The sequence below is a fragment of the Apium graveolens genome, chromosome 9 (genome assembly GCF_009905375.1).
Source record: "Apium graveolens cultivar Ventura chromosome 9, ASM990537v1, whole genome shotgun sequence".
Classification (NCBI taxonomy): Eukaryota; Viridiplantae; Streptophyta; class Magnoliopsida; order Apiales; family Apiaceae; genus Apium; species Apium graveolens.
Window position 1 is genome coordinate 266704576 of NC_133655.1, and position 23849 is coordinate 266728424.

Consider the following 23849-nt stretch of genomic DNA (forward strand, 5'->3'; position numbering starts at 1 on the left):
AGGGCTTCAGCTTCATTTTTATCAAGACATTCCAAGCCTGGGCACTTGTCATCATCAAAAGTAACATATGTGCTTTCCATGATGCTCTTTTGTTCAGTCATATAGACTTTATATGCAGTTCTCTCCAATGAATATTCCAGAAAAATTACCACAAAAACTTTAGAGTCAAATTTTCCCACATATTCAGAGTTGTCCTTGAACACGTAGCACTTGCTTCCAAATACATGAAGATGCTTCACAGTAGGCTTTCTCTTAGATAAGACTGAGTAGGGTGATTTTCCAACATTCTTATTAATGAGATATTTGTTTTGAGTATAGCATGCAGTGTTCACAGCTTCTTCCTAAAAACTAGTTGGCAACTTTGCATCTTGCAGTATTATTCTAGCAGCTTCCAACAATGTTTTATTTTTCCTCTCAACCACTCTATTTTGTTGAGGTGTCCTAGCTGCTAATAATTTTTGAACAATGTCTTTGTCTTTGCAGAATTCAGTTAAGGTTGTATTCCTGAATTCTGTTCCATTGTCACTACTTAATCTTTTCACACAATTTTGATCTTCAGCCTGTTTCTCAATCTTCTTGATGTGTTCAATTATGATGTGTGGAGTTTCATCTTTAGAGTGCATAAATTCTACCCATTTGTATCTTGAGTAGTCATCCACCATCACAAATGCATATCTTTTTCTTGAAATTGACTGGACATTAACTGTCCAAATAAGTTCATGTGAATAAGTTGTAAATGTGCACTTATAGAATTCACAGTTTTACTTTTGTGACTTGATCTTTTCATTTTTTCCTTTTGACAAGCATCATAGACTTCATCTTGAGCAAATTTCAGATTAGGCATGTCTCTCACCAACTCCTTTTTAACTAGAGTGTTGATTACTTTGAAATTTAAATGTGAAAACTTTTTATGCCATAGATTACTTTGCTCTACAGATGCCTTGGTGTAGAAGCAACAAATTCCATCCTCATTTGATGAGTCTAAGTCTGCAACAAATAGGCTTCCTTTCCTTGCTCCTTTCAGAGCAATTTCACCAATTTTCTTACTAATAAAAGTGCATTCTTCTTTGTTGAATAAAACTTTGAAACTTTTATCTACAAATTGGCTGACACTGAGAATATTCACTTCAAGATAAGCTACCAGTGCTACATCTTCATTGACAACATTTCCATAAATCAATTTTTCATATCCCATTGTGAAACCTTTGCTGTTGTCTCCAAAAATTACTAATGGGTTAGCCTTCTCCTCAAACTGTGATAACAAGTCCACACAAACTATGTCTTAGATACGTCAGGGCCGTAATTTCGCCCTCCCGTTTCACTTCCGTGCCGGAGAAAATGGGATTCGAACTCATGATACAATCTTCTTGTATGTCGATTTAGCAAACCAATGCCTTAAGCCACTCAGCCATACCTCTAAGTTGTTGAATTGAATGGAATTTGATGTGTCACCTGTCATATGTCTTGAGAATCCACTGTTTATGATCCATATTACTTTCTTCTTTTTGCCCTGCATACAATGAGTTTAAGTGTGTTTAGAAACCGAAACAGTGTTGGGTATTATCTTCTTGTTAACAGAGTCAGCAGAATCAGAATGAGTTGTTTCAGATAAGATAAAATTCATTGACTGTTGTGCAATTTCCCTTTTTGCTGTAGACCCAATTTTTACTTCTTTGAGGTCTACTCACAGCTTATGGAAGCTTTTTATTACTTTCAAGTTGCATGGGATGCAATCAAACCTGTCACAGAATAAGTAGGGATCATTTGCATTTGCTTCATTATACTTGCATACTCCTTCTATTGGCTTACTAACAACCTTTTTACAAAAGTGAGTTAGATGATTCACAGAGCCACATTTTTGACATTATTTCCTTGTAGCATCTGCAACATAAGCAAAATTGTTGCTCTTGTTTATCCCAATCTTTCCATTTCTATTCTTCTTTTCTTTCTTGCATCTTCAGTTTTCATCTCCTTGACAGGTGTCTTGAAATCTTGGTTGGCCATGGGCTTCTGTTCAGTTTTGGAAGATAGAGTTGTTTCTGCATTTTTCTTTTCATTATCCTCAACAGCAATTTCTTGCTTTATGATCAACTCTTCTTCACTGAAATCTACTTCACATGTTTTGAACATAGGTGAGCTAACCTCTTTCAGCATAGCTGAAACATCTTCATATTCTATTGCTTTCCCTTTGCCACCTATATCTTTCTTCTTATTGTTCAAAACATCATAATCAAGACCAATGGTTATATTAACACATGGCTTGTTCTTCTCATGGTACTGTCCAACCAACTCAGATGCATTCTTGAAATATTTTAACTTAACTTCATTCTTTTAAATCTCCTCTCTTAACACAGTTCAATCTCATTGGCACACTTCAACTTATTTTTCAAATAGTCATTTTCTTGCTTGAAAGACTCAAGCTCCACAAGCAGTAGATCCATCTTTTGCTTCTCACTCTCAAGCTTCTCATTAGCTTTTGTTAGCCTACTGACTTTCTTAGTAACAACTACTAAGCTAGTGTGTATATGGAACATTTCCACACTCGTCTTTTCCACAATCTCCTTATATTGACTAGTATTTAAATCAATGGTGGTTAGAGTTGGTACTTTTGATTTTGAAGTTGATGCTTCTCCATGCTCAAAATCCATTAGAGCATAGTTTCCAACTTCTTCATCCTCATCATCAACATCAATGTCATCCAACTCTTTTCTTCTGCAATATAAGCTTTTCCAGACTGCTTCTTCAAGAGAGCTTCATACTTTGCTTCCAGTTTAAGATATGCCTTGTCTTTCTTCACCTTTTTAGGCTTTTGGCATTCAGTAGCAAAGTGACCCAACTCATCATAGTTGAAGGACCTTATCTTTGATTTGTCCATATATCCTGTTTTGTATCCACCTTTGCTAGCTGAATTGTACCGAGTCTTTGATTTCCAATTGTTGTTGTTGGAAGACTGTCCCTTGCTCTTGAAGAACCTTGGCTTCTTGACTCTTATGTTGGAAAATTTCCTTACCAAATAAGCCATGGATTGGTCCATTTCATCAAGCTCATCCAAGGTGTAATATTCATCTTCCTCTAGCTCCAATACAACTTGCTTCTGAGGTCCTTTGTTCTTTTGTTCCATAGCTTGAATAACTGGAACTTGGTCATCTTGCTCATCTTCACTTTTTTCTCTGTCATTTACAATTAAAGCACTTGAACCATCAACAACATGTCCATGATGTGCTTTTAATGACTTTCTTTACAACATCTCAAGTTCATAGGTTTTCAAGATTCCATATAGAGCTTCGAAAGTCATTCTGCTTAAATCTCCTCCTTCTATTATGGCTGATATCTTTTGTTCAAGATGGTCAGGAAGAGCTAGCAAAAACTTTAGGTTAACCTCCTCAGCTTCATAATATATGTCATGTAGCTGCAAGTTATTTATCAGTTTGTTGAACCTTTCAAAAACTTCAGTAATTCCTTCTTTTGGTTTAGCCATAAACCCTTCATACTGAGAAACCAGAATCCTCCTTTAGTTTGACCTAACTTCCTCTGTTCCTTCATATAATATCTCTATTTTCTCCCAGATCTGTTTGGCTGTGTCACAGTTGACAATGTTATTGTACATTACATTGTCAAATGACTCTATGAAAATCAGCTGCAAGCCACTATCTAGAGAGACTTTTTCTTTCTCAGGTTCAGTGTATTCAGAAGGATCTTTAGGAGCATAATGTGCTAGAATGACCATGTCTCCATCTGTAGATTTCTCAACTCTTACCACATGAGCGAAAGGCCCATTCTTGAGGTTCTGAATGTATAGTGGATTGGCCATCCTTATGAACAACATCATTTTCTTTTTCCATATTGTATAGTTAGATCTGTCAAAGGTAGGGATTTTAATACTGCTCAGTTTCTTTGTATCCATTATTCCAAGATCTTTAATCTGTTTGCTTTCAGATTTTGCTCTGATATCACTTGTTGGGTAATGAATACAACACGGGGGGGTGAATGTGTTTTAAAGAATTTTAATGTCTTTTTGAACTTTTAATAATGGTGACCAAAATAATATATATTATAGAGATAATGTGTTTTAACAGAATAATTAAAACATGCATATGACCACAATTATCTTTCAAAAGTCACTTAATTTTATTTTAAATCAAGCTAGTGTTTGCTACAAATTTCTGGGTTCTTAGTATGTTAAGAACTCAGCTTCTCTTTTGAGAGTTACAAGAAATTTCATATCTATTTTGTTACAATTAAAATAAAGCATCCATTGTTTACTTTATAGAATAGTAAACACTGGTTTTTACACAGCATGCGATAACATGTACTAAACCCTACTTTTGGATAATCAAATCTTTCTATTTCTGGCTTAGTGTATCTTTTCTAATCTTGCCTGACTTTGACTTTACTTTGCCGGTTAATCTTGGCCTTTGATTGTGTACTCTTCAAGCTGCTTTTGTAGACTTTTCAAATCAGTGATTGATTTGTTTGTTAATTGATAATCTTGGATATCAAACTGATCTTCATTCTGTACTTGAACTTTTATGTCGAGATCTCCAGTTAGTTATGTAGAGAACTCGACATCTCGATAAGTAAAATGACTTATCGATATCTCTAATAACTCTACAGTTGTTTGACTTATCGAAGTCTCTGAGTTCTCTATAAGAGAATTTTGCTTATCGAGATCTCTCATCTTCATATCTTCATTTTGGCTTATCGATGTCTCTGAGTTTTCTAGTGACAAATTGACTTATCGTTATCTCATAGATCTCTAGTGATATTTTGACTTATCAATATCTCAGAGATCTCTAGTGATATTTTGATTTGTCGATATCTCAGAGATCTCTAGTGATATTTTGACTTGTCGATATCTCAGAGTTCTCTAGTGAACAAATGACTTGTCGATATCTCCGCTCTTCATGTCTTCAATTTGGCTTGTCGATATCTCTGAGTTCTCTAGTAGCTTTCTTAACTTCTCGATAAGTCATTCTGAAGTTCTCGAATGACTTCTCTATAACACATAATCTGTGACTTGTAGATTTCTGGACTTAGAATATTTTTCCCAAAACACATTTATTCAACTCCAAATTTCTTCACACTTTCTCTGAGGCATGATCTTCACGATCTTCTTCCAGAGTTTATTCTTAGGTTTGAAACTGTTTACAGAAAAATACTCCAGTCTAATCTATTTACATTTTTACAGACTTAAGTGTTACAATACAAAATGCAAACATAGATTACCATACAACTTACTTAGTGTTATCAATTTGACTTAGTCTTATTTTAGTACAGGCATGTCTTGCACAACAGACTCCTTGTTAGACCTGGAAAATCATTCAGGTCGTGTCATTTCGTGTCGTGTAATGTCGTGTTTCGTGTACTTTATGTGTAGACACGAAAATGACACGAAATGTATCTGTATACCTGGAACTCTGACACGAACACGACACAGATCTTACACGACCAGACACGACACGATCTGGTGTACACGAAATTTTTCGTGTATAATTTAGTACACGGAATGAAACGAACTGAAATTACATGAATGGAAACGAACTGTTACATGAATGGAAATGAACTATTACACATAAAAGTTAAAGTTTACAATAGTTTTTCAACATTTAAGCTAGGTCCAAACTCCAAATACTACCAAATTACAAATATAATTTTTAGTAAAAGATGCTGATATTTTAAGATAACAATGGTCTTAATTTTCCATTTTCTGCAGATTTAGACTCTCCCCAGTCCCCAGTGGTTCAAAATTCAGATACCTGCAAATTGGGCAATAATGACAACTTAGAAAACGGGTGGCTACAAAGTAGACAAAGTTTCCTGGGAGACTTGTTCAGGAATTTTGTTTAAAAAAATCGAAGTTCAAATAGCATGTACAGAAGTCACAGACTGTTACCCTTCTGTAAGGCATATGTCATAGCCTATTTGTATATTCGAGGATTTAACTCAACTCAAATAAGAATGTAATAAGTAAATAGTGGATCTACCGTCAAAGAGATCTCGCAAAGTAAACATATGTCAAAGGATTCAGAAACAAGGTTCATCTATAGACTTGAGGAATTAATTCACTGGAAGAAGCTCAAGAAATTGATCAAGCCTCAGTGATACAAATCAAGATTGTGGATTTAATCAAGTGACAGAGATCTCGTCAGGGTATCAGAGAATTACAAGGATTTAATCTGAAGAAAATCAAGTTGTCAAAGTCAAGACATGAAGAAACGTCACGGAAGTTAGTCACTCATGAACCAGACAGTACATCGAGTGTCAACATTGAACTGGTGGAATTGATTCATAATTTTCAGTGATTTTCAGAAGATATTCAGAAGAATGGTTGCTGCTCAGGATTAGTATTAATTCTCTATTAATTAATTAAGTCATATAATTTAATTAAGAAAATAAATTATATCTGCAAAGATTAATTTATTTATTAATTGAATTAATTGATTAATTAATTCAGAATTAATATTAAGGATTTTCAGAATTTTAATTGGTTTAAAATCTATTTAAATTCAAACAAGACAAACTGATTGTATTAGTATGACAATCGGTATGACAATCAATAGTCATACCGAAAGTCATGCTAATTCATTTAATTGTCTTATTAGAATTATTATTAGATTAAAATCTGTTATTAATTTGGTAAGACAATCTGATTTGAACTAATATGACAATTGGTATGACAATCAATAGTCATACCGAAAGTCTTGCTAGTTCATTCTGATTGTCTTGCTAGTTCTAAGGATAGTCCTACCGAAAGTCTTGTTGAGCTAATTGGATTGTCATTGCAGTTCATTCTATTCGGCTGTTTGATAAAAAGAAGCAGAAGCAACAGAATTCATTATCCAATACACATCAAACAGAAGTCAACACCCGAGAACAAAAGAAAAAGAAGCAGACCAATATTTCATCTTCTCTGCAAACTTCAAGATCAAATTTCTAGTTTATAAAGTTAAATTCAAACCACTAGAATTATTTATCTTGTTCTTGTGTAACAATCTAACGGATCAAAATCCCTAGAACTTAATCTTAAATCGCTTTTAGCATTTGATTCTAATTATTGCAAAAATAGAAAAAGTTCATGTCGAATTTATTCTAGATTTGTGATAATTAATTTGAGATTAATTCCTTGTAATCAATACAGTTGTTGTAACACCTTTCAAGTTTAATAATATTCTTATTTAACTTGAATTTTGTTTCACATTTTTTATTCCGCATTTATTTGATTATTCAGTATTGTTTGTATTCAACCCCCCTTCTACAAACTCATTGGGACCTAACACCTTCAATAGCATATTAAATTCTTAATGCAATTCTTAATTCACCTGGATAGTACTTTCACAACACTGAACAACAAAAATAACAAAATACTTATTAGTTGCCTAGGAGATTTAAACAGTTTAGCTGATGGAACTTAAATAGATTATTCATTCTAGTTAAACCAATAAACTAGATAAACAACACTAGTTGGCAAGAAATTCAGTTTTATTCTGACTGCAGTTTTTGAAAAAATCTGCAAACCAAATCCACTGCTTCTGGAGGTAAATGTTTTTGGAAAACTTATAAATCAATGTGTATTTGAATAAATTTACATTGAAACCACATGATATAATACTAAATCTATAGGCTCCATCTGCAACAATTATACGGAGCAACTTCTATCTAAACGTTTACCCTTTTACAAGTTGATAGCTTTATATTGTTAACTTTTAGACCCAGAAGACTATAGTAGAGGGATGTATAATTTTTTCCAATATTGTTTACTTTTTTCAATCCTAATTTTCTGAAAGCAGCACATTCAAACAGTATTAAAACAGACAAGGACTTCAGTTGAGACTGAAAGAACTCTCCTTTGTTAAGTAAAGCTTTCCTTAAATTTAGTTGTGTTTTCAAAATACCAACAAATACATCATTACTAGACGCATTATCCAAAGTGATACTAAACAACTTATACTCAAGATTCCATTCACATAATAACTTGTATATTTTATCAGAAATTGTGATCCCCGTGTGTGGTGATGGCATGTACAAAAAGTTCAACAACTTTTTATGCAAGACCCAATCATCAGTGATAAAGTGAGCGGTAAGTGTGATATATCCATCGGTTGCAACGGAGGTCCACAAATCTAAAGTTAAACATATTCTAGCGCTAACATTTTTTAATATGTTCAACAAATTTCATTTTCAGATCTATAACCAAGCAATATATCACTTCTTAAAGTGTTCCTTCTCACTAAAATAGCTTTTGGATTTGTATATTTAAAAGCATCTCTAATGCCCTCATACTCAACAAATTGAAGAGGTAGATTATGCCTTACCACTGCATCCGTGATCATGTCTCTGAAAATTAAAGGATCAAATTTTGAATTTTGCATCGTCATAGAACCTTGGCTGCTGAAAATAATCATCTGCCTCACGTCTCTAGATCTTGTACAAGTCTTCTGATGTTTAAGCATGTTCCCGGTCCCAAATGATGAATTATAAGGTAATTAATAACCATATTTTTTACACTTGGATGTATCTCTCTCGCCATTTACACCCTTGATATAATCAAAAGTATCCCAAGCTTTCGTCCACTTCCGTTTATTACCCTTCGACTTCGTCTCTTGTTGGACTGAATCCTCCGTACTTGGCACCGTATTTTCATTTTCATTCTCCTGCAAATCCGCCTTATCCTCACTTAGTAATTCATATACCTAGAGGATATAAGAAATTACAAAAAAGGTAAGAAATCAAAACCTCCCAAAATAAACAAATACTCAATAAATTCAATCAACAAGTGAATACAATCAAAACAAATATTAACGAGAATTGAGAAGTAATCAATACCGGAATATTGGCATCTGGGTGTTCTTCTTCATCCATTGTAGTTCAGATGGGCCGTTTAAATTGGAGTTTGCTATTTGTGGATGTGTAAAAAAGATGTATAAAGAACCCTAATTCCCAATGTAATAAAGTATAAAGTATAAGAGCCGTAGAATGTAGAGGTTATTTACTTATTTTGATAAGGGCCCGAGCCAGTAAAGTGTATTACTGTATTTGACTATTTGTTTATACATTATATTTTATAATGTATTGTTATATTATATTAGGTTTTTTAATTTATAAATTTATTAAGTTCTAATATTAATATATATATATATATATAATTATGTCGTATACTTCGTGTCGTGTCGTGTACTCAAAGGGTAAAAACAAAACCGACACTAAATTTTGCCCGTGTACTTTCATGTTCGTGTATATTCGTGTCGTTTACTAAAAAGGTAAACCCAAATACTAAATTTTCGTGTCGTTTCGTGTAAGTCGTGTCGTGTCGATAATTGCGGGTCTACTCCTTGTGCGGCTCATTGCTTATATTTAATCCTTGAAGGAATTTTCAAATTGAATAATATGAAGACAATATTTGAGAGGGTTGTTAAATTGAATTTCTAAATATTTATCAGGCCTACAACGGTAAACATGTTGAGGTAATTCACGAAACATTGGGAGCTGATCAAACCAACAAAAACTCGATTTGTAACGGCTTTTCTCATTCTGGATAGAATTCACAACCACCAGGCTAATTTACGAAATATGTTTTCATTAAAAGAATGGCTCGAAAGCAAATATTCAAAGGAGAGGACCGGTAAAGATATTGCTGAAATTATTTTCATGTCGTCATTTTGGAATAATGTGATATTTTCACTTACGGTGAAAATACCTCTTGTTCATGTCTTTAGGCTGGTTGATGGGGAAAATAAACCCCCAATGAGATATATATACGAGGAAATGGATGTGAAAAGAGGCAATTGCAAAGTTCTTTAAGAAAATTGAGAAAAAGTACTTACACATTTTCAAAATAATTGATGAAAGGTAATATACGACTCACTCGCTTGTGTAATTGTTAAAAGAGGTCGGTAGATAAAAAATATTTGGTATTTTAATGCTAGGTGGAATGTACAATTGCATCAGCCCCTACATGCTGCTGGATATTATCTTAATCCAGAATTTTATTATACAAACTTGACATAGAATCAGGTCAATAGGTGATAAAAGGGCTTTATACTTGTATTGAGAATGTGATATCTAGTAGAGCTGAAAAAGATAGAAATACTGACCAGATTCCATTGTACATAAGCGTATGCAATTTCTTTGGCATCTCAATGGCTAGAAGGCAAATGAGTTCAAAATCTCCAGGTTACATAAATATAATGAAGTAAATTGTTAAAGTTTTTTATTAAATCAGTCTCATTCTTATATTCATTGCGCTAATATTTCAACGAAGTGATGGATCTCTTACGGTGGTTATGCGCCTAATGTACAAAAACTTGCAATCAAAATCCTTAGTCTCAGTTGCAGTTCGTCCAGTTGTGAACGAAATTGGAGAAACAATTTGTATATCTAATTAATGCGTACTCTTATAAGAAAAATTATGTTTGTATATTACAGTTTCATTCCAAAAAGAGGAATCGACTAGCTCAACAACATTTGAATGATTTTGTTTTGTCAAATACAATAGAGTATTGAGAGGCCGATACGCCTTGCACGACACCATTAACCATATATCTTTGAATGATATTGATGAAAATATCGAGTGGCTGATGGGGACGCCTGATGATGATGATGGAAATGAATTTATTTTTGTCGAGGGTGAAAGATTGACCTGGTAGGATATAGCAGTAGCTAGTGGTGCATGAGAAGCTCGATATAACTCTAGATCACAAACACAGGCTGTTAGATCACAAGCACACACCGTTGTTTCTGCTAACAAGAAAGAGAAACGTCCATGTGAGCCATCATCTAGTTACCGCTTGACTGATGAGGAGGATGAGGAAGATGAGTTCGAATTTGAGGAAGGGAGCACCGAAGTTGATGAATTTAATGTTGATTATCTCGAACATGAAATTTTTTAACTTGGATATGTCTTTATTTATTTTATTTCATTTTGTATCCGGCCCCCAAACTTATTTTCTTTCCACTATTATTGTTTGAGACTTTGAGTTAATTACAATTGCTTGATGTTGGTGGACTTATTCCTCGCTAATTTGTAACTTTTTTAGTAGTTAGTTGTTTGTTCATGCCAAAGAGTTTGTAGAATTCATCCTACAAGACATCACATTGTGTACTAAACTCGTGCTGTACAATATTAATTGTTCTTAAAAATTACAGGTATGTTCCACTTTTAAGCTCAAAGCAAAATTTATTTAGGTTTTTATGGTGTTTTTGCATAATTTTAGCAATTATAAATATATTTTCTAAATAAATTTGTTTCACTTTGATGAGACACGCGTCTGGCCTTGTGTCTCATCACCTTTAATAACATTGAGGTAAAGTGTTTTTTTTTTTAATTTGAATCCGGATCGAATTTGAATAAGTATTTATAAATTTAAGACGAATTTGAACATATGGCTATTCGTATTTATTCAATTCGTTTTTACCTCTAAGTGGGAGAATGAAGAGAACGTAAAATTTTCAATTATTTTCGAAATATGAAAAAATAGTAGATGGAATTTTGAGGAGAAAAATGGATATATTGATTTTGTTTTATAGATTGATATATTTTTAGGGACAAATAAAACTACGAATTTGGATAAAAAATTTGAACTAGGAGTTCGATGACATATCTCAGATTCTCATGCAATTAAAAATTATTCACCCCGAAATAAATGGCAAGGTATATAAGGTTGTTCGTAAAAAAAAAAGAGAACTTCAAACTCTAAATTGGGCCAACCTCCAAAACCCTCACACTTACAAAGAGCCCAAAGAATAAAACACCAACCAGGGTTTAAGAGCCCAAATCATCAGCAATATATCTCTCCTCTCTCTCTCCGTAGCCTCTCTTTCTCTCTCGACGCCACATCTCCGCCGCCGCACTTTCCTCTTCTCAATCTCTCCGGCCGCTCTACTAAGGTCAGTAATTACTTATATACATACACAATCCTCATACTTATCGTACTTATGTTTCCTTTGCTTTTTAAGTAGCTTATTTTGTACAACTTCATATATACATTCGTTGCTTTGTTTTTTTGTTGTTGTGATTTTTGCTATAAGAAATTGAAATTTATTCGTGGTTTGAGATTTTTTATCTGTCAAAAGTCGAAGAAATTGCGAATAATGATGAAAATTAGATTAAAAGAGATACATTTGAAGGTAAATGTTGAGATGTTGATAATAGAATGAGGAATTAGGGTTTATTCGAGTTGTATAAAGTAGGAAGTTAATTATTCTGACAATCGAAGTAATTGCAAATAGGCGATGAAAATTAGATTTAAAAGACACCTTTTTGAAATTGTGAGCTGTTAGTAACAGTGAGGAACTAGGTTCAATTAGATTTATATGAAGTAGTAAGTTTCGTGTTCATGATATTTGATATCGAGTTTTGTGTTTGACGTTTTGAGTATTGTGTGTGATATTAGGTCGGAAATATGGTTTCAAAATTAAAGAAAACTACGTTGAGGAAACAGCAGAAGAAGAAGGTTAATAAGATAGCTGCTTCGGCTAAGAAAGTCCAGGCTGCCGCGACTGCTACTGCTGCTGCTGATTTTTTGGTAATATTGGTTTTTCATTGACTGGGAAGCTGTAGTTGGATATTGATTATCATAAAGTTTTTTTACTGATTATTGTTGTTCTTTTGTGGGTGGATTAAAGCCGTTAGAAGGTGGTCCAGCTAGGAAGATTCCAGTGTCCGAGAAGAAGTCGGAAGACAAAGCAAATGTCTTGTATATTGGTCGAATCCCACATGGGTTTTATGAGGATGAAATGGAAGGTGGGTTCAGTTTCGCCTATGTTTTTTTTTCCTTACTTGTGAACATACTCATGACCAATTTCATAAAAATGCATGCATGTTTTATCGTTATTATAGGGAACACGTAGGCTGCTTTGTGTATTTTTATTTTTATACTGTAATTGACACGCTAAATTTTAAATGAGAAATTTCTGAAGTAGTTAATGCTGGCTACCTTGTTAATTTGAAAGGAATATCTATAATGTTTCTTTGGTTTTTACCCTGTTCCTGCAGCCTTTTTCAAACAATTCGGTGCAATCAAAAGGCTTCGAATTGCAAGGAACAAAAAGGTTCGTAATATCATTGTACTTGTTGGTAGGAAGCCTTTGCATACTAAAAAACTAATTTAGTTTATGCACATTTCTTGATCTGTGCATCGTGTAATCTGATGGTTATGATTATGAATTGCCAATCATTTTCTTAATGGTGCATAATGTCCATATTTTAAAAATCATCTGTCATATCTCTTTTTGAAACCTATTTGATGTAAAGAGTTATTCTAATTGACTAACTTACAATCGTTTGACTTGTGCCGTACAGACCGGAAAATCAAAGCATTTTGGTTTCATTCAGTTTGAATCTCCTGAGGTTGTACTTGTCATGATTTTATTCCCTTATTGTTGTGAACACTGACACATATCTTACCAATCTTAATTTAATGGTGTCTGTGACTGCAGGTGGCTAAGATCGTTGCTGAGACTATGCACAACTACCTCTTATTTGAGCACTTACTGCAAGTTCAGCTTATTCCACCAGAGAGAGTTCATCCAAAAGTGTAAGTGTAGTGTGTAAATTTCGCTTATGAAAATATATTGTCACTGCATTAATGCTGTGTGAAGTTTTTTCATACCATTTTAAGTAAATCATGTACAATATTTTATATAGGAATTTTTTCTACATAAATCCCGTACAAAATCATTACATAGAAACTTGACATAGATTTGACATACTATAAATATAGTAAAGCACTTGGCAATTACAACAAAATACAGGCCTTATGGTTTAAGATTTTAATTGATACATATCAGAATTTGAATTCTATAATCTTGTCTTGTGAATGCGGTGCTAATAAATTTGAAACTGAGTTTTTTAATTCCTCACATATGTCACAGTTTACATGCATTTGACATGTTTATTATCACAGCTCTCTCTTAACTTTTGTAATAAACTGATGTTCACCTTATTCAGATGGAAAGGTGTTAGCCGCTGGTACACACCTCCTGACTGGGTTCAAATTGAAAGGACACGACACAACAAGGTACATCTATGATAGATATTAGTGTCCGATGCACTCTTGTAGGGGTTCATTTTTTGCAACTTATGTATGTTAGCAAATATGAGATTGTTCTGTGATATTACTTCCAGGAAAGAACGTTAGAGGAGCAGAGGAAATTGGTGGAACGTATCATGAAAAAGGACCAGAAAAGGCGGAAGAGGATTGAGGATGCTGGTATTGATTACGTATGCCCAGAAATTGTAAGAATTCTTTATTCTCTGTCTTTTAAAAGCTCAAATTGCCTTTCGTTTTAATTTTTGATTGCTATCATATTAAATAATGTGATAACTACATGTATATAATTCACAAGCACATAGTTGAAAATGCAATTTGAGCCAAAAATTAAGACTTATATTCTATGACTATCTAATTTAAATGTTATGCACTTGTATGATGTATCTAATTTTAAATAGTATATACTTGTGTACTACAATACTATGGTATACGAGTGTTTACTGTAGTAAGAACTATTATCGAATTCATTTTAAAGCGAAAATTCTAAAACAAGGAATTAGTTACATAATACATACAGATTGTAATTTAACACGTCCAAATGTCTATTACGGTATTACTTGTTCTTCCTCCTGAGTGGGTTGAAGAGTCAAAATGTTTTGGCATTTCGTTCTGAGAGGATGAATTGAATGAATATCGAATTATGTATTTATGTTTATTTAAATTGTTCCTTTTTGACAATTCTCTCCCAATTGGTTGGACCGCAGTGTGTCTAATATATTGAAATTCCATCCAATAAAACAGAAGAGTTCCAAATCTTCAAAATAATAGATAAAATTATTGCAAACAGGGCCATTGCGACACCCATCAGAGGAGCTGTTCCCCATTCAGGATCTACTTTACCATATTATAAATTTAGTGGTTTCAATTAATTCCACACTAACCAAAACATGAACATGAATTTTATCTACTCAGCCAATCTCATGAATTTGCACAGACAAGATGAGGCAGATTGCCTTTCTTTAACAAACTACCAAACTAAGCCAACAACAGCGAATTATCTGAAAAAGCAGCATATGTAAGAAAGAATAGCAGCATAGGTTATTTGCATAGTTGTACTGGAGCTTGTTGACAAACTCTGTGTAGAATAGTAAAAAGTTTACTAACATGTCAATCTTAAAAGCCATTTTTATGAAACCATTGAATCAACAAGTTTAGCCATGATATATTCACAGAGTAGAATGTTGGCAGACTTGACATCGGCATCGCCAAGAATGATATGCATTTGTAGAGCCAGTGTGAAGGTAGTGCAGTCATTTGACTTACCTTCAGCCTGATAGACTATGTAAATGTGGAATTTCCTGGCACATACCAGTATATAGGAAACAATATGTCAGAAATCTTAAATTACCTACCACATGTATTTTCCAGTATCAATTCCTAACTGGAATTTTCAAGTAGACAGGTTATTATGCTTCTCAATCAACTCCCTTGAGAGATACCATATCCCCTTTCTCAATGGCCTTTGTTTTGTAATGACATAAACAATTAATCACTAATTAGAAACATGAATTGTCCATTGTGAGATGGAAATGAGTCCCCATTATGCGTCTCTTTTGCACTTGTAGAGAAGTAGGGGTTGTATGTTTCCCCGGCAATCCCTTTTGTTTATGAAGTGTTAGCATTTAGTAGTTACTAGTTAGTGATGCTCTGTGGTTTTCATAACTTGTAAACTCTCGAAGTTCTTAATAGCCTATGTATACAGAAGGGACTGCTGGTATATGATTATAATATCATCTGCACACTTCGGCTCTTTACATGAATGCAATTTTCTCGCAGGTGGGTAGCAATCAACCTCTTCCAAAGAAGATCAAATTTGCTGATTAGTGTGGTGTTGCTTCGTTGGTTCAGGTCAAAGTATGCAATTAAAAGCAAGGATACTATTGGCAGAAAAACACAACGGAAATGTATAACGAGTTTGTAGGACGTTTTAGCATCTCTGGTATTCTCAGAGTTGCAGAGTTCCTGAAATATTTGGAAGGTTTTAACATGTAGTTACAATGTTTGTATATCTACAACCAAGTCACCTTTCTTTATTTGAACTTTAGACGACTTTTGATAACTTTTGATGCATTATCGAGAACTGATGTGGAGAAGTATGGGCTATTATTTTGTTGTTTCAAACATGGTATCATTGAATGGTGATTTCCTAAAAGAAGCATCTTGTTCTCTGAAAGTAACAAATTTGTAATTTGTGAGTAATCAGCTGGAAAGTACTGAGATGAGCTATGTCAAAATGATGAAAACTAAAATAGAGAGATTAACGATAAAACAAATAAAATAGTACAAATCTCGATAAATGAATACCCTTGTGGTGAAAATATTTTATTCATTAATTGAGACACTACGTATGTCATTGTCTGTAAGACACAGTGTATGTCATCGTCTACCATGAGTTATGAAGCGGCCTATGCATTCATATGTGAACAGTTACCGTGTCTAGTCCAAGGGTTCTTTATTTGAGGGAAGCAAAATATGTGATAATTTTAAAATAGCTTGACATCTTATTGACACTTAAAGCAGGAAGTGTTTGAAGAGGTTTGTACCGGTGCTTATGCACTATTAAAACTTGAAAGTCAAACGGTAATAAACTTTTCCATTTGACAGAGGATGATACAACATTAGCAGTGTGCAATATACTACTCTACAGGGGGTGCAGGGGAGACTGATTATGTTGAGAGCAGGCAAGGAACATGATGAACAATCTGATTATAAAACCTTTGGCTATTGCGCGCGTCGGAGGAACTGCTTCAGCAACGTGTTCGCTTCTTCTTTGATCATGTATACCTGTCAAGACTGATACGGCTCCTTAATTCTTTTAAATTTAGCTTCCCTGTCTTTTCTCAAAAGAAATGTGGTACGCAAACATGAATCACACAAGCTTATCATGTTGGATTGGTCAACCTGGTCATTCTCTATCGTTTTTCCTGTCACTCACTAGATCCCCAACTAGTCCTTCATCTCTCAGGTTTTCTGGCGTACCTTGCTGCAAGCTTTACTATTTTGCACAAACAGGAAAGACTAAATGTCCGTACATATATAGGTAGTAATACAGACATTTCCTTTTTTGATCATAAACTTCAGAATGTGTTTAGCACGATCTACACATGTACATTTGTTTTTTCTTATGTGTGTAATAGTTTGATTTTAACTGCATATGCACAAGATTTTCTATGAAACAAAGAATCCTTATTGTAAAATTATGAATAAAATACATTGATGCAAATTATTTTTGAAGTTAGTTGCATATTACTCAATTGCACAAGATTAATATACATAGTACTACTTAAGCAGTCAATGTGAAGTTGAAATTTGCACATGTAGTTTGTCTAGCTAACAGAGTATTGCTAAAACCTAGCCTTGATGTTGCCAAATCAAACTGCAAGACATTATCCTCCAGCTGATGTGTTCCAATAATAATTGGAATCCTCGGATCCTTGCCACCGTCAACAAATCCAAGGCACAACACATTGTTTCCAACTTCAACCATCGAATTTGACCCTGTAATTGTCCACACAACTTTCTCATTCTGCAAAACAAGGTCAATAAATGGAACCTTTGCACCTAACCGGCTACCTAAAACAGTTTTACCATCAAAACACGCACCAAAAGGCGCCACTGATGCAACTCGAGTAATGTTCATGGCTGCAGCCTCCTTTATGAAAGCTGAGGTCACTGCATTGTAAATAGAAGTCCGCATCACGGTGTTAGGATTGCCTGTTGTGAGCTGAGTTCCACCGTTTTGAATAGTTAACAATGCAGTAGCTATCGGCACTACTTTTCCGTTTATTTTAATTTTTTTCACCCCAATGAAATATTCAGCTGACAGGTCACCTGACGGATGGGTAAGAATCGGTGTAAATGCCAATATCTTAGAAGCATCAACGTTCGGAAGAAACTTATAAGGAACGTCTCCGAATATTATAACACCATTAGATGATGTTGAAGATGGAAGACACATAGCAAATTGTCTTTTAAAACTTGATCTAGCAGCAAGTTGAGAAGAAAGTGAAACTCGAGTCCGTCCCAAACCAGCTGAGCCAACTGCATCACTAGCAAGCTCTTCCAGAAGAGAAGAAGGTGCACAAAGCGAAACAAAATTTGGTATGGTAAAAACAGGGCCAGGTCTTGATCCATCAGTCGATATGATATTAACAACATCAGTGACAACATCATCATAAGTAACAGTTCGAGTGACGGGGTTTTCAGGACTAGCACCACAAATGTTGTTCCTGCAGCCATCCGCATCGGCCAATGCACATTGAGCCGCGCCACATTTAGGGCGGCGAATGGAGGAAGAAATGAAATTGTTGTAGCAATCAACCCAAAGTTGGCGGCCTCCAAGTGACACAACAAGAGTTGTAGGGACCAGAGGAGTTCTTTGGTTAATTTCTGTCAAAAATTGTTGCGTTTTCGGATCCTTCGAGACGGGTAAGAGTAAGGCACGAGGGCGAAAAGATTGTTGAGCAGAAGCCAATGAGAGGAGCAGTGAGGAGAAGAGAATAAAATGGATGAATGAAGACATGGTTTTGAGAGTGGATATGATGAAAAGGTGTTGAGATCAGTTGCATATATACTAGATGAAGCACCCAATATACATCTGTTTTTGTATGGTCAAAGTTGGTATAATAAGAACATGTCAAAATCTAGACAAATTGATTATTCTATAGTTTTGACAATTGCCACTTGGAAGCGCCTACTGTATTTGCTATTGGTTTTTATTACAAGATGTGGATGTGATATGTACCAACTTAGAAGGGTTGATTTATCTTCTTGTAAAACAGTAGCATACTTTCAATTAAAATTATATGTTATTCCTGTTATTCATATTTGGTAATTATTTTTTGATAATGATACATAATATATTTATGATAAATGTCACGTATCATTGTAAAATGATTTTAACAATCAATTCAGGATAACTAGCATTACTATAATGATATCTTACATTTACTTATTTATTGATGATTCCGAATAATAATTTAGTTTGAACCTAAAATTATCAAGGAAAAGTATGGACAAGTAGTAAAGCTTATGCCTTACTGTTGTGCCCTGGCCCAGAAGAGGGTGATAAAATCAGCCGCCGGGCCTGCATGGGGCATGAAGAGAGAGAACTGAAGGCGGTGCAGTTGCACCCCAAGAGGTTGATTTATTAGACGCGGAGACGCCATAACCGAACAACTTGAATTGCTTAATAATGCAGTCTAATAATATCATCATATATTTCAGCTCATTCTCAGCACCTGCTCAGTGTCTGCGAGCAAGTGCAGTGACATCACCAAATAATGCTACCAACCGTATAACTTAAAATGAATAAATAATTTATAAGTGGTAAGTAAAAAATATTTATAAATTATATACGTGTTTGGATAATTTCAAATAAATCAAAATAAATAACTTATAAATATAATCATATTATTTCATCAATTTTAGATTAGATTAACATTTAAAAATATATTTTTTTAAATTAAAATTATTAAAAACGCAAAAAATCAAAATAAAACAAAGTACATCGTTACTAACATTCAACTTAATCAGCTTATAAGTTAAAAATCTCACTTATAAATTAGGTACACAAACACTCAAACTACCTAGGGCTTATAAGTCAATAACTGACTTATAAGATGTGACCAAACAGGCCCAACAATGTCTATTTTGTCGTGTTATTTTATTATCCAAAAATCTAAAAATAAGTTATTTAAAAATTAAAATAAATAATTGACTTATAAATAATAAGTAGATAGATATTATATAAGTATTATTTATAAGTCAGAAATTTTTATACTTTAATAAACTAAAATAAATAATTTTTATTTAGCAATTTTTTTTAAATACAATTATTTTAATTCATAAATTTTAAGTTAAAAAACATTTACAAACATATATTTAAAATAAAAATTAATAAAAAATTGTAGATATGACATATTATTAGCATTGTAGTTTGGCATCCCAAACTACTGCGAATTTTAACAATTATTAGCAATTCTCGGCGCCGACCCATGAACATCTTACCAATTCCATAAAATACTAACACCCTTACAGTTACTGGAGCTTCTTTAGATACATACTAGGGTCTAAAATGGAAATGATCTTAAAAGTTATTCACATAATGCATTTCTTAAGTATCATAAAGATTCAAACTTTAAAAAAATCAAATTATATCTCTTAAATTTAACTTTGACATTTATTATGCATTGGTTATAGAAATTTCACTGGATTGGAATTTTAAACAAAAAATAGTTCAAGTAGATTTTATATTTTCCAAATATTAATAAAAATTAGACTTTTAAGTTTACTAGCTATAAAATTAAAAATTTTGAATTTTCAAATCATACAATTGATTTTATTTTTGATTTTCCTTTTAAAACGTTAATGCCAATATTTTATTATTCTATTAAATTAATTTTGTAAAATTACCTTAAATTATATACTTAAATTTCCTTTTAGTAGAATTATAAAGTTTTGAAAATTAATATTATAATATAAAAACTGAAACATAAATTAATAGTATAGTTTGAAAATTTAGAATTAAGTATTTTATAGTTGGTATACTTAAAATTTTATTTTTAATAATATTTGAAAATTATAAAATTTATTTCAATTCTTTTTACTGAAATTTCAATTTCACCCTCGATTCAATGAAATTATGATATGGGATGCATTTATATAATAAATGTTAAAGTTAAGATAAGAGATGGAAATTGATTTTCCCAAAATTGGGGTTTATTTTAATTTTGAATGATATTTGGGGGTGTGATATGCAAGTACCTGTTAGCTTAATATTCATAGAGATGTAAATAAACAAATTGAACCGAGTTTTGTATAGGTCGAGCTTTGTTTAGTTTTTTTTTTATAAATTAAATGAGTTAGAGTCGAGTTTTTTATTGAACTGAAAATGATTTTTAAAATCAGTTCATTATTTTTAAGACCGGCTTGTTATTAAAGCGGAGTTAAACACTAATTTTTTTTTTTGAAGTTAAAGTACTTGCTTTTATTAAATTGAATCGATGATCAACGCATCACGAATACAATCAGGAGGGGTATCAACCCACTCATGGACACCTGACATAGAATAAGTAGCTCTTGCTAACTCATGAGTCACTATATTCGCAGACCTCGGGACATAGTCTACTAGCACTTCGTCATAGTGCTTAAATAATTCCATACAATCTAACATAATTAAGTGGAAGTAGGTATTTCCTTGGACGCCTTGACATGCCCCTTCAAGCTCTTTCGCATCCGTCTCAAATACACACCGTTTATAGCCCAAATTTTTAACCCATGATAGAGCTTCTTTAAGGCCAAGAGCTTCAGTTTCTCGAGGACTATATAACCCTTACAACTTTTGATTTCGAGCTCGGATAAACTGACCATGTTCGTTTCTAATCACACTTCCTACTCCAGTACTATTCCATTCAGAAAAGATAGCAGCATCAGTGTTCACCTTGATCCATCCTTGCTGTGGGCTACGCCATCTCGTCGAAACACCTCTGTGACTCCTATCTTCTGCACACTTCTGATTCCACTCATGCATCATGTTCCTTGCTGTTGCTTGAATACTAAATTCCGAGCCACTTATCTTGTCCCATACCCACCGATTTCTTCGGTTCCAGAGGTTCCAACATATCAACAACAACAATGCAAAACTTTTGCGGGAGCATTTTTCTGCAAGTTGATGTAATATATCAGCAATGTGTCCTTCATATCCCGTCGTACTAACCTCTTTTAGACCCACCTGGCTCCATACTGACCGTGTGAATGAGCAATCAAACATTACATGAGTTGCATCTTCATCCTTAACTAAACACCATGAGCACTTAGTATTAATTTGCACTCGCTTCATAACTAGAGCAGTAGCAGTCAGCAAACATCCACGACAGATACGCCAAGCAAAATTAATCACCTTACCTGGTAGTTCCAATGCCCAGATTTTCTTCCAAAACGCTGCATCTGTCTATTGTTGGTCACCCTACAGTGCTCTATAGCAGCTTTTCACAGAAAACATCCCAGACTTTTCCAACCTCCATACCCACGAATCAGCCCTACTTTGATATGGGATTAGAATACTTTTAATCATCTGTGCATCACGTTCATTGCAAATATCATTCAATACCTCTTCGTCCCAACTTCTCCTCCCAGTCTCCATTAAACTTACCACCCGGATATGCTCCAATTCATGGGGCATGTTAGTGGTAAAAAAACCATCGTTATCCCCTGGCAACCACGGTATATGCCACACAGTAGTCTGCTCGCCATCTCCTATCCTTCTTCTACTCCCTTGCTTAACCATATCCTTAGCCGCAAAAATACTCCCGAGCCTGCAAGAAATCACATTTTGGGAAATACTTTGCCTTCATAATACTCGTAACCCAAGGATTCTGATTGTTAAGCAACCTCCAACCCTGCTTTGCTAACATAGCAATGTTGAATTTGTTTAATTCCTTGAATCCCAAATCTCCTCCCTCTTTAGCAGAACACATCTTCTCCCATGACAGCCATCTAATCCCCTTGCTTGATCCTCCGCTTCCCCACCAGAATGAATTCATTTGCTTTTGAATCTGATTACATATCTCCTGTGGTATTAATAACAGACTCATCCAAAAATTTGGAATTGTTTGTGCCGCAGTTTTTAATAACACCAGTTTTCCTCCTTTTGAAATTGGCTTATTACTCCATCCTGCCAATTTAGAACTGATACGCTCCACCAAAAACTTAAAAGTGTTATTTTTTCTTCTCCCAATATACATTGGTAACCCCAAATAATTACCAGGAACACCTACTTCATTTACCTGCAGCGTTTCACAAATCTCCCTCCTCCTCATTCTTGTAGTATTTGGACTAAACACCACATTTGATTTTCCAAAGTCTATCGCCTGTCCTGATAACCTCTCGTATTTCAGTAAGATGTTTTTCATAATTGATGCTTCAGTTTTTGTAGCTCTAAAGAAAAAATAAGAGTCATCTGCAAATAATAAATGTGACACTGGAGGTGCCCTTCGAGCAATCGAACACCCATGCAGCAAACCCATTTCCTCATGTCTTCGAATCATAGAGCTCAAACCTTCTGCACATAATATATACAAATAAGGCGATATAGGATCGCCTTGTCTAATATCACGTTGAGGTTGAACATCACCAAAAATCTCTCCATCATGAACAAAACTGTATGAAACTGTTCTGACACATGCCATTACACGATCTCTCCAAACATCGTTAAATCCAAATTTTTGCATCATAGCTTCCAAAAAGTGCCACTCCAGTCTATCATAGGCTTTGGACACATCAATTTTAAAGCTCACCACTCCATTCTCTCATTGTCTTTTCCGCTGGATGTAATGATTCAATTCAAACGCAACTAATGCATTATCTGTGAGCAACCGACCTTCTACAAAAGCACTCTGTGTTGCTGATATCAACATAGGCAAATAGACCTTCAGTCGATTTGCCAAGACTTTTGACACAATCCTGATGAGTACATTACATAATGAAATTGGACGTAAGTCAGTCACTCTTTGAGGCTGTTTAACTTTTGGAATTAAGCACACAACTGTTTTATTGGCAACAGGTGGTAATTCCCCTGTAATCATAAAGTGCTGACAATATCTTACCACATCTTCTCCTACCACACTTCATTATGTCTGAAAAAAGCAAGGGTTCAAACCATCAATACCCGGTGATTTATCTGGGTGCATCGAGAATTAGCATTCTTCACTTCTTCTTTTGTAATTGGCATAGTAAGCTCTTCATTCTGCGTTACTGAAACTTGCTTTACTACCTCTCGTTCAGATATTGTTTCAGATGTTC

At 34.1% G+C, this 23849-nt stretch overlaps 2 protein-coding genes and 1 pseudogene across 2 annotated transcripts; 2 read left to right on the forward strand and 1 right to left on the reverse strand.

Moving 5' to 3' along the window:
- Positions 1–9567: 9567 nt before the first annotated feature.
- Positions 9568–10886, forward strand: LOC141686288 (uncharacterized; annotated as a pseudogene).
- Positions 10887–11703: 817 nt separating this feature from the next.
- On the forward strand, positions 11704–16107 carry LOC141687024 (putative RNA-binding protein C1827.05c). Its single transcript, XM_074492160.1, has 9 exons — positions 11704–11883; positions 12390–12521; positions 12622–12739; positions 12992–13047; positions 13298–13345; positions 13435–13532; positions 13946–14015; positions 14123–14233; positions 15825–16107. The coding sequence occupies exons 2-9, from the start codon at positions 12399–12401 to the stop codon at positions 15870–15872; spliced, it is 672 nt and encodes a 223-aa protein (XP_074348261.1). The 5' UTR covers positions 11704–11883; positions 12390–12398; the 3' UTR covers positions 15873–16107.
- A 1127-nt stretch (positions 16108–17234) lies between these two features.
- Positions 17235–18598, reverse strand: LOC141687256 (putative aspartic proteinase GIP2). Its single transcript, XM_074492464.1, has one exon. It carries the CDS (start codon positions 18568–18570, stop codon positions 17332–17334), a length of 1239 nt encoding a protein of 412 aa, XP_074348565.1. The 5' UTR covers positions 18571–18598; the 3' UTR covers positions 17235–17331.
- Positions 18599–23849: the final 5251 nt, after the last annotated feature.

What these genes read in the sequence shown, in the direction of transcription:
- LOC141687256 (XM_074492464.1), bottom strand. Translation starts at nt 18,570, where the DNA reads ATGTCTTCATTCATCCATTTTATTCTCTTCTCCTCACTGCTCCTCTCA.
- LOC141687024 (XM_074492160.1), top strand. Translation starts at nt 12,399, where the DNA reads ATGGTTTCAAAATTAAAGAAAACTACGTTGAGGAAACAGCAGAAGAAG. An exon ending in TTCAGTTTGAATCTCCTGAG is followed by an intron (nt 13,346 to 13,434) that starts GTTGTACTTGTC and finishes CTGTGACTGCAG; the next exon opens with GTGGCTAAGATCGTTGCTGA. An exon ending in ATTACGTATGCCCAGAAATT is followed by an intron (nt 14,234 to 15,824) that starts GTAAGAATTCTT and finishes ATTTTCTCGCAG; the next exon opens with GTGGGTAGCAATCAACCTCT.